Genomic DNA, 19,105 nt, shown 5'->3' on the forward strand with positions numbered 1-19,105 from the left:
AGGAGTTTGGATCTGGGATTTTTACATTTTACAGAGAAGAAAGGGTAACTGATAATTTCTAAGATACCATTTCTATCACAGGGAAATGAATGAGTCCAGGATAAAGTGACAACATTGGGGAACCCATCCTGTTTCGTGCAGAAAGAAAAAGGCCGCTTGCAGTCTGCAAATTCTCAGAATCTGGGCAACGGATTCTTTCACAGCATTTTTTTTCTTTTTTTTAATTTCATTGTAAAAGTAAGCTGGAAGTGATCAAAACAGAAATGCAGCAACGTCCAGATAAACGACCAAGAATTCCATTTCCATCATTCACTTCACTTCGAAAACAGGGCCCCGCCCTGGTCAATTAAAACGAAAGCAATGCCTCCATTTTTGTTGCCATAAGTGCCTTAAGGTTCAAGCAGAAATATATACCATTTTGTTTCATAAAAGATATATGCAAAACAGACCTCAACCAGTGAGGTCCTGTTCATTTCAACTCAAGTCCTTCAGGAGAAAAAAAAAATCTTTTCCTGTGTGCTTTATACTTTGTGAATGAAGATGTTTGTTTCAGGCTCTGTTGAGAAGGGTTGTCCTGAAAAAGATAAAGAAAATCTATATGTTAAAAATATTTACTAGTTTCAGCACAATGTGAGCTCTTTGGTCTTCTGTCAGCTAAATACTGCCATAGAGATCTCCATTAGACCCTTCAGGCTTAATTGCACGTGAACATATGGGAAACTAGCAGAACAATCCTAGACCTTGTAAAGAGCTATTAATGACTGGAAAAATTATTTGCAATCAGTAATATTTCAGGTGCTGTTCAAATGCTGCTTCTTAGATTTCCTGCATTATCTTCTTCTCATTTTTCATTAAATAGACATCTGTATAAAAGCAAGATTGTCAGGTCATTTCATAGCTACCCCTGCTGTTCACCCTCATTTATCATTCTGCATTTGTGGCTTCACAAGGTGCACTATACCAAGAGATCATCACACCATAAAGGCAGGGTACCAAGTGTCTAATGATGATGACTGTTTTTGGCTGAATTAACCCTTGGCAAACATGCACATTGGTGCCCCCCTCCCCCCCAGACACACACAAACACTCATTGTAATATATACAGGCAGCCCCATTTTAGACAGGTTATTGAAGTAGGAATTGAGAAGAGCAGGTCAGTGCATCTCAAGTTTCACTGGTATTTTAGAATAGAATCCGGTGACAGAGAATACAGGAGAAATGGAGATTTATGTACTGGTTGTGTGCAGAACAAACATCTAACAGGGCTTCTCAGCCCAGTCTTCAGGACACACCCAGCCAGTCATATTTTTAGGATATTCACAATGAATATGCATGAGATAGATTTGCATATGATGGAGATAAATGCATGCAAATTTATCTCATGCATATTTTGATGTTACATTTGTATCCCACGCTTCCCCACTCATGGCAGGCTCAATGCGGCTTACATGGGGCAATGGAGGGTTAAGTGACTTGCCCAGAGTCACAAGGCACTGCCTGAGGTGGGAATTGAACTCAGTTCCTCAGGACCAAAGTCCACCACCCTAACCACTAGGCCATTATTCATTGGGATATCCTGAAAACCTGACTGGCTAAGTGTGACCGAAGGACTGGTTGAGAACCCCCCCCCGATCTATCATATTCATGGTTCAAAGCCAGCACATAACCAGTTATGTTGTACAATGGCAGCATACTGGTTATTATCCTGACATTGTCACAGTGACCACTTTCCTTTGCCAGTTTGCCATTTGGGAGGGGAAAAATCCACTGGGGGATTAAAGGGCCACCTCTCTCAATAGTAGCTGTTTACCAAATCCTAAATGTGTTTGGTAGTAAGTGTAACTCCTGAGGTTGATCTTTTAGAACAGACACTTAGGGGCCAATTTTCAGACCGTGGGAGTTAGACCGGCTAACTCCCGCGGTTGGCACAAAGCCCAGAAATTCAATGCCGGTCTGTTTCCGGTGACAGGCATTGAATATCCAGTTTATTTTTGGCTGCTTTAAAGATAACCGGCTAAGTCTATATTCAGACTTAGCTGGTTATCGTTAAAACAGCCAAAGACATACTGGGTTTTCATGTGGCCAAATATGGCCGCGAAACTCTGTTAAAAAACAAAAATCGGTGGATAGCTGGTTATATCAGCTGATATAAACAGCTATCAGCTAGCCGCTAACTGGGAATATTCAGTGGGGGATATTCGGGTATCCCCACTGAATATCGGTGGATAGCCGGTTAAGCACTATTTATCCGTCAGCAATCGTTCTGACCGGTTAAATAACACTGAATATCAGGGGGTTAGTTCTCTTCTGAAATGGTAGAATGTCTATCAACTTGCCATGCCCTAGTCCCACCCAAAATATGCCTAGACCATGCCCCCTGACATTTGATACTTGCATATCCCGACTTTGTAAAATGGGGACTTAGACATTTATCTTGCATAAATGTTTAAAGTCCGATTTATGCATGTATCAAATGCAAATAGAGCTTGTAAAATGAGGGACAAAAACCTCTAGCAAAATCAGGCACCACATGGTTCTGACTACAGAGGAAAATCAACAGGTAGAAGTGCTGCTTGCTGACTCCTCAGCTGACTGGAGGACAGTGAAGTGGGGGTGGCGAGAAATATACAGAACCCTGTGGACAGAGGTGGCTCTAGTCTTTATACCAGCAGCTGACTCAAAGGGCAAAATATGTCTGCCAAGGCCCTTCCTAAACATTTGGGTCTGAGATATTTGCCTACTTTGCTTGTGCCATAATCCTACCTAAATAGACAGATATCAAATATACTAAGGGCCCTGTTTACTAAGCCGCGCTGTAGGCAAGCTAACATTTTTAGCGCGTGCTAAAAATGACCATGTGTGCTAAGCTAAAAACGCTAGCGTGTCTTAGTAAACAGGGCCCTCAATTCAATAAATGGCGCTTTAAAAAAAAATTGGCACTGAAAAAAAATTGTGTTTAAAGTTAGACACCATTTATAGAATAGTGCTTAGCACTGGGAATTGCAAACTATATTTAGCCACGACCATTTGCACCAATGAAACCTTCCTGTAAATCCTCATGCCTAAATTAAGCACAGATAAGGAGGAGTAGCCTAGTAGTTAGTGCAGTGGACTTTGATCCTGGGGAAGTGAGTTCAATTCCCACTGCAGCTCCTTGTGACTCTGGGCAAGTCACTTAACCCTCCATTGTCCCTGGTACAAAATAAGTACCTGAATATATGTAAACTGCTTTGAATATAGTTGCAAAAACCTCAGAAAGGCAGTATATCAAGTCCCATTTCCCTTTATTCTACAACAATGTGCATAAATTAAAAGAATGGCCCTGATCCGCCCATGACTCTCCCATTGCTGTGTCCCCTTTTGGACCTGCATATAAAATTTATGCACATACATTTTAATTAAATCCAATTAGCACCAATAATTGCTTGTTAAAATTATTGGTGCTAATTGACTCGTTATTCAATTACAATGAACATACAATTTTTTGTGACTTTTATAGAATTTGGGGGCTTATGTGTTTCCATGGTTCACCTGAAGGTAATTAATGATTAATTAATGATGCTGACAGGTGTTCATTCAAGGCGTGATTCAAGCACCAATATACTCAAAATAGTTTAAAGACAGCAGCAGCGGACCTAAATGAAAAGATGTAGGTTCTTTCTATTAAAAAAAAAAGACATCTGTATAATTTGGAAAGCTTTATACCTGAGTGTCTTCCAGCTGTCCTTTTCCATATGATTTTCAGGGCCTTCATTTTCAAAGGATGCCAGGTACAGAGCGAAAGCAAAAGGATAAAACCCAAAATTCAACTGCAATACCACACAGCTTCCTGGTATTAAATACTCCTCCACGTCCCAGAGAAAGTGCTGCATAATTTTTTCACAGAGATTCAGTAAAAGCAAGCAACCCTCCATAAGGAGGGGAAAAATTCCTTAAACTTTTGGGAAGGAAAAAACTGTGTGCTTAAAACTGTTGAATTCATTAATGTACAACCTATTAATATAATAAAGAACTTTCAGCAGGCAAAGTATGTTTTATATGTAGAAACTTATAAAACTCCACAGTCAATTATACACAAATATGTATTCACAGCAAAAGATTGCATGTTGCTACTCCCAGGGATGTAACTTGGGCAGAATTGTGATCTATAAGCATATTTTCTGAAATATATGTCTTCACGCATGGGATACATGCACATATTACATCTTCAGGACTGCTTATTCCTCTTGATACCTATTTTATCAAGGCATGTGTAGCACAGATTTTGGAAGGATGTGGATATAGGAATTGGGTTGTCCAGGTTGTGATGTGCACAACTGCACATCTCCCATGTCTTGCGGGAGCAGTGATTTTATAAAGCTACATGTAGGGGAATAAATAACTGCTCCCATACCCCACATATGTGATATGTGTGGGAGAAGCTTACTAAGGGCCCTGTTTACTAAGCCGTGTTATAGGCACGTTAACATCGTTAACGTGCGTTAACCATGTACGCGCCTATAATATCTCTATAGGTACCTACACGGTTAATGCGTGTGCTAATTGTAGGCGCATCAAAAATGCTAATGCACCTCAGTAAACAGGGCCCTAAAATCGCTGCTCCTGTTCTCCATGCACACCCTTCCAGACATCCCCAATGGCCCCCAGACTGACCCCCTCCCCCATCCCTGATCTTCCTAGCCTGGCCCTTACCAGGGTCTCACAGTCCCTGATGTTTAGTGGGGAGAAGGAGTGATGCCTAGCAGCTCCTGCTTCTCCCTGTCCCAGGTTCAAAATGATGCCCTCAACACCTAGTGCTAATTGCACAGCAGTATCATTAGGGATCAAGCTGCCTTATTTGGAGGGGGAGGGAAGAGAGATCAATTGGCAGAGCTTGTCTTGATCTTTTCCATCTGCCTTTCCTTGGGGCAGGTGTAATATGCCATTTACATTTAAAAAATGGGGAATGCATGTCAGAGTTTCTGGCTGCACAAACCACTCCCTCTCCATGTTCTAACTACACCTCTTTGTCCACCTAGATGTGGTATGGATCCCGCATGTATAAATAGTTGCTTTCTAAAATCATTTTTATGGTGTCTAACCATCTACACACGTGAAAGCTATTTACATATGGGGATCTTTCCAAAATAATAGGCATCTATGTTGTCTTTATAAAATGGGCTGAAAAGTTGTTTTTATCCATGCTATAAAATTAGCTGTCATGGGGGGGGGGGGGGGGGGGGGTGGGGGGGGGTCTTTACAAAGGCACACTAGCATTTTTGCGCATGTTAAAAATTCATATGTACTAAACGCTAAGATGCCCATAGGAATATAATGGGCATATTAGGGGCCCTTTTACTAAGGAGTGTAGGCGCATACCCACGTCCAATATGCATCAATTTGGAACTATCACCCAGCTACCGCGTGCCCTGGGTGGTAATTCCATTTTTTACACGTGTCCATACGCATGGCAGAAAATATTTTTTGTATTTTCAAATTCATGGTGCTAACCAGGCGGTAATCGGCAGTGCACGTGGAGACGATTACCACCTGGTTAACGCGCGAGACCTCACCGCTAAGTCAATGGGTAGCTGTTTAGTGCATGCTTTTATATATATATATATATGTTTTTCAGTGTGTTCTATTTTTTTTTAAAGCGCAGTCATGCAAATTGTCAATGTTTTCCACAGTGCTGTATGTACTTTAACACCTCAGTGTTCAGTGAACCTTTTAAAAAATATTCACAGTTTTGCACAAACATTTACACATCTTTTTCTGAACTAGATGCAGTATGCGCAAGTTTAGGCTGATATTCCCATAGCCTTTGACCTATTTTAAATATGTAGGTTTTGTGTCTGCTCACTGTTTATTTTGGTTTGTGCATCAGTGTACTTCAGAATTGTTCAAACAATAAAATATTTAAGCATATGGATATAACCTGCACTATATTGTGACTCAACCACAGCTGTTTCCCCAATGTCCCCACTCTTCAGCTCAAAATTCCCAGGAAATTAACCTCTACGCCAGTGGTTCCCAAACCTGGTCCTGGAGGAACCCCAGCCAGTCAGAGGTTCAGGATACCCACAACGAATATTCATGAGAGAGATTTGCATACACTGCCTCCACTGCATGCAAATCTATCTGATGAATATTCATTCTGGATATACTGAAAACCTGACTGGCTGGGACGCCTCCAGGATCAGGTTTGGGAACCACTGCTCTACGCTTCCACTCACTTTGATATGGAGGTTGGACAGTCCGCTTTCTTTCAATTTTGTCTGCAGTCTTTCATGCAAACATGAGAAATTTCCTCCTATCCTAACACTCATCAAAAGAAGTTACTCTTTTCCCTCCCCCAGGTAATGATGGTTCTAGAATGCATTAGGCATGGAGCTTTTACCTTCTTCAGTGTAGATGGGTGCTGTGAGCAAATACGATTGGATCTTCTTGTCTTTATCAAAAGGGCATTCCACGTCTTTCCAGGTCAAGAAATCGTGGATCTGTCTCGAAATCTCCCAGTATTTCTGCAGAGAGAAACCAAAATGACAATGGCATTAATCTCTTCAATCTGCAGCCACTTCCACTTTGTATTTTAATTGCACAGAAGCACTGAGTAGACCGCAGCACATTGAAAGATGCCGCTTTTTAAACTGTTGGCATTGGACAAAAGAGCACATGTCCTTTCACTTTGAAAAATGGCTTTGGCTTTTTCTGTAGGTAGAATTTGGTTGGAAAGTACACATCCAACCTCAGGAATGGCTCAGAATGTTCAGAAACACATCAACTTCGGCCACATTGAGGAACAGCAATTTTCAGAAACTAGTGGAAATCACTTTGAAAATTGCACTATAAGGGGCTAATTTTATAAGGGATTTTTTTTCTTGCAAGTGCATCCTGTTATATGTACATAAAAGGTCTCTATAAAATTATCCCAGGGATATGCACATAAGTATGAGTGGTGACAAAAACGCACATACTTTATGCAAATTCTATGGAGGCTAAATTTAATGGAGGCTTGTCCGGGCCGACTTTAGGTAGAGTATAGCAAAAGTGTGTGTGTAAAATCCTTCCCACCCCTTACATTAAAAAAAGTTATCACAACTATATCAACATGAACACCCCCACAAAAAAATCCATATGTCTACCTCACCCATGATCTCCATAACATAACCCAACATTATCACAATAACACTTAATTTAGCATCTATATCTGCCCCCACTATACTGCCCAAAAAGCCAAAACAGTTACTGTTGACAATGTAAATATGAGAAAAGTCCAAAAAAACTGATTCCTTGGAATAAATCCGCATGATGTAATTATTGACCAAAACTAATGCAATACTGTGTTCTGGCTTTTCAGGACAGTATACATACAGGTGCCTTCATCTATAAAAAGTATTCTTTAAACAGCCAGGTCTTCAGAAATTTCCAAACTTTCAAACCTTACCTTGAAGTTTATCTGCTCGTTGGGTAAACGGTTTGAATGTATTTTGTGTAGAAAGAAGATATCTTTGATGAACAGGTTGAAAATGGGGATGACTATTTTCTCCCGGCTGCTGTTGGCTGATTGTGACCTCTGTGCTGCCCCCTGCAGGGCTGTGCGGTAATTACAAAAGTTGCTGGATGGGTCCATATGATGCTGTTTAAACAAAATACACATATAATCAGCCCACTGAGTTCTTCAGTAAGGGGTTGACTTTATATCTATTTTTTTGTTATCTCCAAGGAAACCAGAGCCTTGCATCTGACCTTGGTTTTTGTTACCTTAGCCCTTCCATTAAGATAGCCATATGCAATGTGAGGTATGCAGCCTAGAAGATGAATATTTCAATTTTCTTTTAATAGATTAATCACAATACTATCATGCTCTACCTGAATCTTCAAAAACAGACTGCAAAATAGCAAGCAGCAATTTGGAGGTCTGATAAAGTAGAGGAGTGTGGTAGACGTGTTAGTCCACTCTTAAGGTTATCAATAGAAATCAAACAAAATAAAACATGGAAAAGAAAATAAGATGATACCTTTTTTATTGGACATAAAGTTATGTCCAATAAAAAAGGTATCATCTTATTTTCTTTTCCATGTTTTATTTTGTTTGATTTCTATTGAGGTCTGATAAATAAACTGCAAGCTAAATTTCCCTTCAAAATAAGTGTTGGAAACATTCTCACCATAGAAATTTTGCTTTTGCTAGGAGTAGTCCAAGAACTAGGACAGCCTGGTTCAAATCCCACTGCAACTTCTTGTGATCTTAGACAAATTATTTATCCCTCCATTGCCTCACATGTATTTATTTAGATTTTGCTCACACCTTTTTCAGTAGTAGCTCAAGGTGAGTTACATTCAGGTACTCTGGATACTTCTCTGTCCCAGGAGGTCTCACAATCTAAGTTTGTACCTGAGGCAAATGGAGGTTCAAGTGACTTGCCCAAGATCACAAGGAGTAGTAGTGGGATTTGAACCAGCTATCTATGGATTGCAAGACCAGTGCTCTAACCACTAGACCACTTTTCCACTCCAGGTCACGTTTGTAACTCAGATTGTAAAACTCAGGGTCAGAAAAATACCCATTGTACTCAAAATGTTCATTGCTTTGATAAAGTTTGGGCTTGCAGGCAGTACGTAATTAAATAAATAAAAATAAATAAATAAATAAATTCATTGCAAAGGTGTGATCTTTCTGACACATGGTGTGGTACTCAACCATTACCACTAGATGGCAAGCTTCAACTATAAGCTGTTAAGGCTATACACTGAATTGAAGCTAAGGATTACTAGTGAAGGCCGGGGGCGGATTCCTTGTTTCAGACAGATGTCCTGCATCTGCGAGTGTTTTAAAGGAGTCTATGGGCACAGTTTCCTACTGATGACAATTACCAAGGTCATCGCCCTCTTTCAGAATGTTATTCTTCCTCATCAATCACATGTGGTTGAGACTGCCTGAAAAACATGGTTTGGTGCACTAGGAAGTCTGCATAGCAAGGAGTTTTATCCTGCAAAGGGCAGACAGGGTGACAGTGGGATTCCCCTTACTACAGGGGAACAAAAACATTTCCAGTACAGCCTCTTCACATGCAGTAATTATTCTAGTCTTAGGTCCTGCATATAAAAATCCAAAGCCGGAAAATGGCTTTCATTACATATATTTTCAGAGATTCCAAGGGCTGACCATTCCAAAGAGTGATATTTATGATCCTAAAGAGGAAGAAACAATTTTGTGCAGCAGTGGCCAGAGTGAAATTTTTCCAAACAAGGTGAACAGAATTTTAAGTGTCATGTTTTGTAGATTCAAAAGGCAGCATAAAATGATACGTTTTCTTTTCTTTGTTGCTTCTGAACCGCTGTGATCTTATTTTTAAGCCTAGCAGTATAGGAGCCCTTTTACTAAGCTGCATAAGCTTCTACGTGCACCAAAATGGAGTTACTGCCTGGCTACCGCGTGGCCCTTGCGGTAATTTCATTTTCGGTGCACGTCCGCTATGCGCGCAGGAAAAATATTTTTTATTTTCTGGCACGCCTCAGCTACGCATGCCAAGTGGCATTTGGCGCGCATAGGTCATTACTGCCCAGTTACCGCGTGAGACTTTACCACTAGGTCAATGGATGGTGGTAAGGTCTCAGACCCAAAATGGACGCACTCCAATTTTCATTTTGCCACATGCCCATTTTCAGCAAAAATTTTTAAAAGATATTTTTTGCAGGTGCGCTGAAAAAAAGATTCTGCGCGCGCCCAAAACACGCGTCTACACTATCACAGGCCATTTTTCAGCACACCTTAGTAAAAGGACCCCATAGTAAATAAACTATAACTACAATGAAAAGGGATGAAAAAGCCATGAAAACAACGCACGACCACCTCAACTTCCGTAAATCACTAAAGACCAACCTGTTCAAAAAAGCATACCCTACCGACCCAACCTAAGTGTTTGAATCAGGCAATACAGCGAAACCAAAGCCCGTAATGAACAATATAACTCCTCTTCTCTACGATTCCCTAATGTGTCTGTAACACATGAATCTTATTCGACCATAATATCACTTTGTATTTGTTTCAATCACCGGAGTTGGCTAACGCCTCCGCGGTACTATGTAAGCCACATTGAGCCTGCAAATAGGTGGGAAAATGTGAGATACAAATGTAACAAACAAACAAATAAATAAATAAATAAATGTATTAGGGAGAGGCAAAGTACACAGGAAGCTGCGCTCTGATTTCTTCCTACTGGTTGGACCACTTGCCTGTTCTTACCTTAGACTTGCCTCTCGTGAAAGCAGTGATCAGGATCAGTGCAGTAGCACTGGGTATAGGAGCCAATTTTTCAGAATTATTGGGAGGTGCCAAACCCATCACAAATTACACCTCCTTGGACAGACAAAGGGGTCCTTTTACTAAGGTGCGCTGAAAAATGGCTTGCGGTAGTGTAGGCATGGGTTTTGGGCACATGCCAATCCATTTTTCAGCGCGCCTGTAAAAATGTTTGCCGAAAATGGGCGTGCAGCAAAATCAAAATTGCTGCGTGTCCATTTTGGGTCTGCGACCTTACCGCCAGTCATTGACCTAGCGTTAAAGTCTCACGTGGTAACTGGGTGGTAATGACCTATGCGCACCAAATGCCACTTGGCGTGCATCTGAAAATAAAAATTACTTTCGGCTGCGCGCCAAAAATGAAATTACTGCAAGAGGCATGTAGTAGTTGTGTGATAACTCCATTTTGGAACGCGCTGGGCGTGCATAGACGCTTACATGGGTTAGTAAAGGGCCCCTGACAGCCTTTTGCTCGATATTGGAATTGCTTAAGTACCCACAGAACTGGCACCAATGGCACTGGGTCTCTAATGAGTGAGGGGGGGGGGCTCAAACAGCATGAGAGTGAGAGAGCCTTCAAATGAGCATGACACACTCAGCATCTTCCCATGGGAGGGACACTTGCAGATAAACTCATACTATGGAACCCAATTCCGGCAACAACATACCTCTAAAACATCAAATTTAGCCGTTTTCACTTTAGACCAGGTTTTCTTCAATCGGGCTACAGGGCTCAAGTTCATACCAGCTGAAAGAAAAGAATTCTGTAAATTTAAACTCTCACAGATGCTCTTGCAAGTTATATCCATCTCAGAATTGCTTTTTTAAACAAAACTCCAAAAATGATTAGTACTGCTAAGAAGAGAAAGCAATGTTTCCCCTCCCTTGTACATTTTGTGAGTTACAGTAATAAATTTGTGATGATTCTTTACCATATGTTATTATTATCGTAAATACATTCTCAGCAGTACTTCACGTGACAGGAACAGAGGAACAGGGGCAAAGTGGTGGGGGGGGGGGGGGGGGGAGAATGTTTTCACAATTCATTAAGCAGACAGAGTGTGGTACCAGAGCAGGGAGAGAGAATACATGCACAGTCAGCGAAGTTAATATGTATGATGTGCCTGATCTCTCAGCGTATGCAAATTCAAGCGTCCTTCATTACTCCTTAAGAACCTCGACCTGGGTACTTACAGATAATGGCCATCATGGAGTTAAAGTTGCCAATATTGAAACACTCTCGGGCCACATCGATAAAAAACTCAACCACTCTAGTCCGCTGCTTTTTCTTCACAACCTAGAAGGAAAAACATGAATTTCTTTATTAAGTGTTTTAAGAGAAGAGGCAGGTAATCAAGACCCAATAACCAAACAAAATGCATGAATGTATCATGGTTTAGTTATTTTAACTAGAGAGAATCCACAAACAGTGGAGAACTCAAAAGATCCCACGAGGCGTGAAGCAAAAAATAAAAAAGGTGGGAGAATAAGCCAGGCTATCCAAAGTTAGGAACCAAATTTTTAGAAAAAACAAAGTTTATTAATCTTTAAACAAATAATGATAAAACAATAATACATTAAAATTGACTCGACACAACGTTGTGTTTCGGCCGAAAGGCCTACATCAGGAGTCTTAATTGTCAAATTGAGATTAATATGACAAATCCAAATAATCTCGAGGTGTAGATAAAAGATACAGAAGATCTGCAATAAGATCTTAAAAATGGTCTTAAAAAAGACCGTTCTGCTAAATGTACCGTCTGTAGCGGTAGTTCCAGAGAAAATGAAACACAACGTTGTGTCGAGTCAATTTTAATGTATTATTGTTTTATCATTATTTGTTTAAAGATTAATAAACTTTGTTTTTTCTAAAAATTTGGTTCCTAACTTTGGATAGCCTGGCTTATTCTCCCACCTTTTTTATTTTTAGTTATTTTAACATCATTCTTGTGAGATAAGGATTTTCAGCACATCAGTGAACACCTTGGTTTTGTCATTCCTGTGACTTAGGAATAGCTTTAGGCAGGCTCATCTAGAGCCTATGCAAGGGTGGTGGACCTCCAGCCTCACAACTCCCCCTCCCCCCCCCAAATAATAATTTTAGGCTCCTGGCCTGCAGGCCCCCTATTCCCGCCCCAAAATTTGGTATGTAAACTCACTCATGATCACCACACAAATATCTTCTAAAAATACACTTTGAAGTATGTGCTGATGGTTCTTTGAGTGTCTCTGGCTGTCAAGACCTACTGGGCCCAATATTCAGACTGTGGGAGTTAGCCTGGCTAACTCCCATGGTCAATGCTAAGACCAGATATTCAATGCTGGGCTGTTTCTGGTGACCGGCATTGAATATCCGGTTTATTTTTGGCCGGTCTGACTTTAACCGAGCAAGCCGATATTCAGCGCTGGCTGGTTAAAGTCACACAGGGCAAAGATATCCCTGCTTTGCATGTGGCCAAATATGGCCACTCAAGTTGAGCGGTTATGCACCAAAAATTGGCAGATAGCCATTATATCGCCCAATATAACCAGCTATCCGCTAACCGCCAATATTGAGTGGGACATGACTGGCCGTATCCTGCTGAATATCGGCAGATAAGAACGTAAGGGGTCCTTTTACTAAGCTGCGTAGGCGCGTACACGCATCCTACGTGCGTCAGTTTTAAACTACTACCCGGCTACCGCGTGGCCCGGGCTGTAATTTCATTTTTTTACGTCCATCCGCTAAATGCACTGGAAACTTTGCCGGCGCGTGGCTCTAACCGGGCGGTAATCGACATTGTACACGCGCTGATGATTACCGCCCGGTTAACGCGCGAGACCTTACTGCTAAGTCAATGGTTGGTGGTAAGGTCTCAGGCCCATTTTCATTTTGCCGCACGTCCATTTTCGGCCCTGAAAAATTGACCTGCGCGCGTCCAATTCACGCGACTACACCAGCACAGGCCATTTGTTTGGTGCACCTTAGTAAAAGAACCTCAAAGTGTTGCCATGTTGGGACAGACCGAAGGCCCATCAAGCCCAGCATCCTGTTTCCAACAGTGGCCAATCCAAGTTACAAGTGCCGATCCTGCCCAGTTAAATAACTTTCAATATTGGGGGAATTGTTTTGCTTTGATTGCAGCTGCTTTCTGCAGCCCCCAGGAAGCTGCAGCCCTAGGTGACAGGCTGGTCTTGCCTAATGGTTGGGCCGGCTATGGGTTCAAGAGTTGGGAAAATGCAAGGCAAATCAGAAATATCTAGGTAAGAAAGAAAAACAAATTGAGGAAGGACGGAAAAAGGAATAAAATTAGAGATAAAAATAATGCAGGAAAAGGACATGAGTGGTTATTGTTTATTTGGGACTTACTATATTGCCTTCTGTAGAAAACACTAAGGGGGTCTTTCACTAAAGCTTAGCTCCAGTTATCTGCAGCAGGACCCATAGGAACGACATGGGTCCTGCTGCGGATAACTCAAGCTAAGCTTTAGTAAAAGACCCCCTCAAGTAGTTTAGAGGTTAAGCACATATTATAATTGGTTGCCTTGTTCATTTTTATGCTAGGTATGTAGGACATCCCCCTCACAAACAGACAGGTACAATACTAATGCACTTTTTTTATTTAACAAGTACTCTAATACTCCTTGAAAAAAATGTTTTTGTATATAATAGGAAATGCCCTCAGATTGTACAAATTTACTCATAGCATCCACCAAGGGACACCTCAAAGGTGAATATATATTTTAATCTCCATCATTGGTTGTGGAAATGACCCACTCACACCAAAGATTACTATACAGTGTTGAAGTGTCCAAAATCAAATACCCAGACTTCATATAAATTATCCATTCAAAACTAGAATAAAAGAGTACTGAAAATCGGTGCTTATCTTTAAGGTGTGCTCCATGTCAATACTTTCCAATAACCCCTTATAAGAGTTTACTCGATCCAAACACTCTCTCCTGGTGCCTCCCCCCCTTCTTACTTCAGCAAAAACACCATTTAAAATAGTGCTTGAGCATGGAAGAACAATCAAATAACAGCTACGATAAAATGTCTGCACAGTACTAATAAAACACCTAATAGGTACGCATTAGAATATTCAAATAACAGCTACAATGCAACATCTTCATATATATATATAGTGGGCAAGATGGGTAGTACAAAGTAATTAGGATAAATAGATGGATGACTAAACTGAAGGCGAATTATTTGTACAGTTGAATAAGATACGAGACTGGTCTATGTTACAGGGTGTTCAGCAAGCTAGTCCAGGTACAGAGTGTGTGGATAGTCAGTCGCCACATGTATGAAAGGCTTGGGAGGAGAGTTAGGCTTTTATCTGCTTCCTGAAGTGGAGGTAGTCTTGAGTTAGATGGAGCCCCTCTGGGAATAAGTAAGTTCCTGCACAGAGGGTGTCAGCTGAGAGCTATTCTGTAAGGGCATACATAAGCAGTGCATTTTTTTCTAGCAAAAAAGGTGCCGGTACTCAAATGCTAGGCCACCCTTCAGGGGTGGGGTGATCACCGAGGGACCCACCCCACAATATCCAGGCCCCCTGCAACCAGTCACAGGATCTATCACAAGGCAGAATTGGGGTGTAGAGCCTGAGTTCTTTCATTAAAACTTGGGATCTATGGGTGAATTTTAGCAGGCAATGGAAAAGGTGCCAGTACTCAGTACCCCCCTCAAATAAAATCCTGTACATAAGTGGCATAGTGCATAAATACAAGAGGAGGCGTGCACATGGGTGGAGCATGGGAGGCAGCACCACTTATAAAATATTGTAAGTTCTGTGTGCCCTTGCTGCATTTACAGGTCTCTGGCTGGTGTTACTGTTCCCTATAAGCTGAGCGGGAGTCCTCCCTCTAGTGTCCTGCCAGTGGGTGGTGCCGTTTCACTACCACATTTTCAATAGAGAGGGACAGACGAGCTCTGCAGAACTCCAGGGAACCTGCCTCTTCCCAGTAACTGAAAACAATGTTGACGCACCGCCGCCCCCCCCCCCCCCCCCCCCCACTGGCAGCAATGCAGTTGGAGGTCTCCTGCTCAGTTTAGAGGGAACAATGGCAGGTGAAACTGTAGGCGCCTAGATTTTAGGTGCCCCCATACCGAGTTGTGCTAGTATTCAATTACGGAATCCAGGCACCCAGATGCCATTATAAAATAGGCTCTCACCGCGCGACATCAGGGCGCTTAAAAGGAGGCGAGTGTTTCAAGTATAATCAAAACGTCCACAGAAACAAGAGTTAGTCCCACATTTGTAGACAGATGTTCAGCGCATACCTTACAAATCTCTGTTCCCACCAGCATGCTAAGGCAGTTAAACCAGTTATCATATGCCTCGAGGTTGTAGGTCTTGGTAACATCGCTTCGGCACTGAAATGGAAAACAGCCTATGTCAAGCAAAGGACAGCAACACTCTAATCACTGATACAGTAAATGGATCATGTAAGCACTCACTAACTGCATTAACTGTAAAGCATTAAAAAAAAAAAAAAAAAAGACAGCTGCACATAGTGAGAAATACCATTACTGGGCAGTTTCAAGCCAGAAGCATGAACAGACAGCTATAAAGAAAATTATATATATATGTGTGTATACTCATTTACACTGATAGATGGATGGAAGGAGATAGATATTTCAAATGTTCAAATTACACCTGAGTGTTATTCTCTAAATAACCACATAATTTACGCAGCATGTGTTACGTACTCAGGGCAGAACCTGGGCGGAACTAACTCTTACACATGTAACTTATAAAATACCATAAATGTTATTTATTGGGATTTAATCACCACCTTTATGAAGAGATCCACCTATGGCGGTTGTGTGTTTGTCCATGACACTTAGATGTGCGCATTTACAACAGCTCTAAGGATGGTGTAAATGCTGGAGCCTGTTATGCACATAGTTACATGGTTACGCTGATTTCTATAAAGGAAAATAGGTGCTCTTATTAAATAGACTCCTACCAGATGCCTAATTCTAGATGCCCTGTTATAGAATTGTCCTTCATGAGGAAGAGAAAGGCCAAATAGATAACCTATAGGCATCCTGACTGTTCTCTTCTTCCATGGCAGGAATGCCAGCAAAGGGAGTGATAAACATCTGGATGACACCTAGATCTCAATTCCCCACCATGTCATGTCAGGACTGTAAGAAGAGTAAATCACAATGCCGTCAGGATTGCATCTTTAAAGATTATGTTGGGCAAGGCGGACTCGGCACATGGAGCAGTTGGAAACAGAAACCATGCTCATTTCTGCATTGATGAATCACGTCAACTGATAAGTTGGGTTGACCACTGCTGAGACTTCCAGATAAAACTTCCTATGGTCACACATAGTTTCCAAGAACTTCATATGGCAAGGAATGGCAGAGACCAGTTGTGACAGACTAATTTCCTTGACCTGTACCTCCTCCTTACTCCGCACATATACCCACATACCTTATGGTTATCCAAAGAATCCATATGGCTGACAATTTGCATGAGATCTTCTGCATAAATGTTCCCCAGTCTTTCCTGCAAAAAATAACAGTAAATGTGAATTCAAACAACCTGTGTATTAAGGAATAAGAAAACCAGCTATATCTGGCAGTTGGCAACAAAGTGAAGTCTGTGATTAAGAACAGTAAGAGGCCAAGATAATGTATAATTGTCTCAATATAGCTATTTTATGCTTTCACCATCCCCTTTCTGTCAATATTCTGGAACTTTCTATCTCCTTTATGGCTCTGAATATCTTCATTGTTTCCACTGCATTTGCTCATATTAACTGAATGCAATAAGCAATCCAAGAACACTATAGTAAAATTATTGAAATAAATATATGTAATAGCTGACCAAAGGTTCTGTGTCACTGCAAAGGACAATCATCTTACCAGTTCAATATGAGTAAGCTGCTGGGCAAGGATCAAGGGGTCACTGCATGCGCTCAAAATGTCCTTTTGGGTGGACTGAGGCTTATTTTTGAGGATGGTTCCTTTGTCTGGGATGGGCTGTCGTATTTTCTCTCTGATCTCCTGATACTGATTACGCGTCGAGAGGGTCAGATGTAGATTCTGAGTCATCTGGCTAATGCTTTTCTTTACTGTTCCATTTTCCTGATCAGAAGACAGAAGAATCAACAGTGAGTAATAAAAAGATGCATTTTCTCCCGTGTGCATATTCATAAGAATGTTACCGACATGACTTGTGATTCTGGGCTGCTATAAAGAAGCCATACTTAACATCTGATCTCATTGATCAATTATTACGGTAGAAGAAGTATATCTCAAGTAGTACGTCTTCTTCATTGTCACCACTACCTTCCTTTGACTTGCCAGTCTCCTTTCTAGCCTCTGAGGGATCTCCAGTGCTTTATTTAGTGGCCTAAGTATAGGACATTTTCTAGGATCCATAGATTTTGGCCTAATATTTAATCTAAGTTTAGGCCTGGAGCCTACATTTTAGGTACCTAATTTAGGTGGTCAATGCTTTTAGTTTTCCCTTTCTTAGCTCCATTTTCAGGAACCTAAATGTATGTGCCTAGTCAGATTCCTAAATTAAGGAAAACAGTCCTAGTTAGTTTTCAAATGGGCTGTTTGGCTAAACCTTTTGAAAGTTTGATTTAATGACCAATTTTATCCAAATCCAAGCTCATGGCGAATTAAAAATTCATATACTGCAGGTTGTACCTGAGGCAATAAACGGTGAAGTGACTAATCCAAGGCTACATAGAAGTAGCATTTGAATCCCAGGTTCCCCAGATCTCTGCATGCTGCTCTAACCACCAGGTTGTTTTTAATTTGCAGCCCTGTCTAATGTCACCCTTAATATGGAAAGCTCAATTGGGTTTGAAGTGCCATAAAAAGTGCTGTAGCCTGTGTAGTTCTAAAGAACAAGAACATCAGGAGGTCGACATTCAGTCACGTGGTGAATATACACATTTGAAAAGTCCATTGAACACATTTATTCAACGGTACATCCATATGGTCAGCCCAAGTTAGCCAAGTTAAGCATTTGTGGGTAATTTTATAAAGTGGGCGCCAAGACTTATGCATGAAATATATATGTAAATGACTGGAGTACTTATATATGGATGTGCACATATGTACAATGTCTGGGAATATGCTATTTTGTAAAGACAGGGTGGTGTATACAGTGGGGGAAATAAGTATTTGATCCCTTGCTGATTTTGTAAGTTTGCCCACTGACAAAGACATGAGCAGCCCATAATTGAAGGGTAGGTTATTGGTAACAGTGAGAGATAGCACATCACAAATTAAATCCGGAAAATCACATTGTGGAAAGTATATGAATTTATTTGCATTCTGCAGAGGGAAATAAGTATTTGATCCCCCACCAACCAGTAAGAGATCTGGCCCCTACAGACCAGGTAGATGCTCCAAATCAACTCGTTACCTGCATGACAGACAGCTGTCGGCAATGGTCACCTGTATGAAAGACACCTGTCCACAGACTCAGTGAATCAGTCAGACTCTAACCTCTACAAAATGGCCAAGAGCAAGGAGCTGTCTAAGGATGTCAGGGACAAGATCATACACCTGCACAAGGCTGGAATGGGCTACAAAACCATCAGTAAGACGCTGGGCGAGAAGGAGACAACTGTTGGTGCCATAGTAAGAAAATGGAAGAAGTACAAAATGACTGTCAATCGACAAAGATCTGGGGCTCCACGCAAAATCTCACCTCGTGGGGTATCCTTGATCATGAGGAAGGTTAGAAATCAGCCTACAACTACAAGGGGGGAACTTGTCAATGATCTCAAGGCAGCTGGGACCACTGTCACCACGAAAACCATTGGTAACACATTACGACATAACGGATTGCAATC

The 19,105-nt window shown here is 41.2% G+C and overlaps 1 protein-coding gene across 2 annotated transcripts in view; it reads right to left on the reverse strand.

Moving 5' to 3' along the window:
- Positions 1 to 233: 233 nt before the first annotated feature.
- RASGEF1A (RasGEF domain family member 1A) overlaps positions 234 to 19,105 on the reverse strand; it is a 57,083-nt gene continuing 38,211 nt past the window's right edge. For both annotated transcript variants that reach the window (XM_030203259.1, XM_030203260.1), the window contains exons 5-13: positions 17,151 to 17,372; positions 16,717 to 16,791; positions 15,552 to 15,644; positions 11,480 to 11,582; positions 10,954 to 11,033; positions 7,427 to 7,618; positions 6,381 to 6,503; positions 3,706 to 3,779; positions 234 to 574 (exon numbers count right to left, since the gene is read on the reverse strand). In XM_030203259.1, coding sequence (XP_030059119.1) covers positions 550 to 574; positions 3,706 to 3,779; positions 6,381 to 6,503; positions 7,427 to 7,618; positions 10,954 to 11,033; positions 11,480 to 11,582; positions 15,552 to 15,644; positions 16,717 to 16,791; positions 17,151 to 17,372 — 987 coding nt within the window. In that variant the 3' untranslated portion in view covers positions 234 to 549. The remainder of the gene's footprint in view (positions 575 to 3,705; positions 3,780 to 6,380; positions 6,504 to 7,426; positions 7,619 to 10,953; positions 11,034 to 11,479; positions 11,583 to 15,551; positions 15,645 to 16,716; positions 16,792 to 17,150; positions 17,373 to 19,105) is intronic.

This window comes from Microcaecilia unicolor, chromosome 5, assembly GCF_901765095.1.
Source record: "Microcaecilia unicolor chromosome 5, aMicUni1.1, whole genome shotgun sequence".
Lineage (NCBI taxonomy): Eukaryota > Metazoa > Chordata > Amphibia > Gymnophiona > Siphonopidae > Microcaecilia > Microcaecilia unicolor.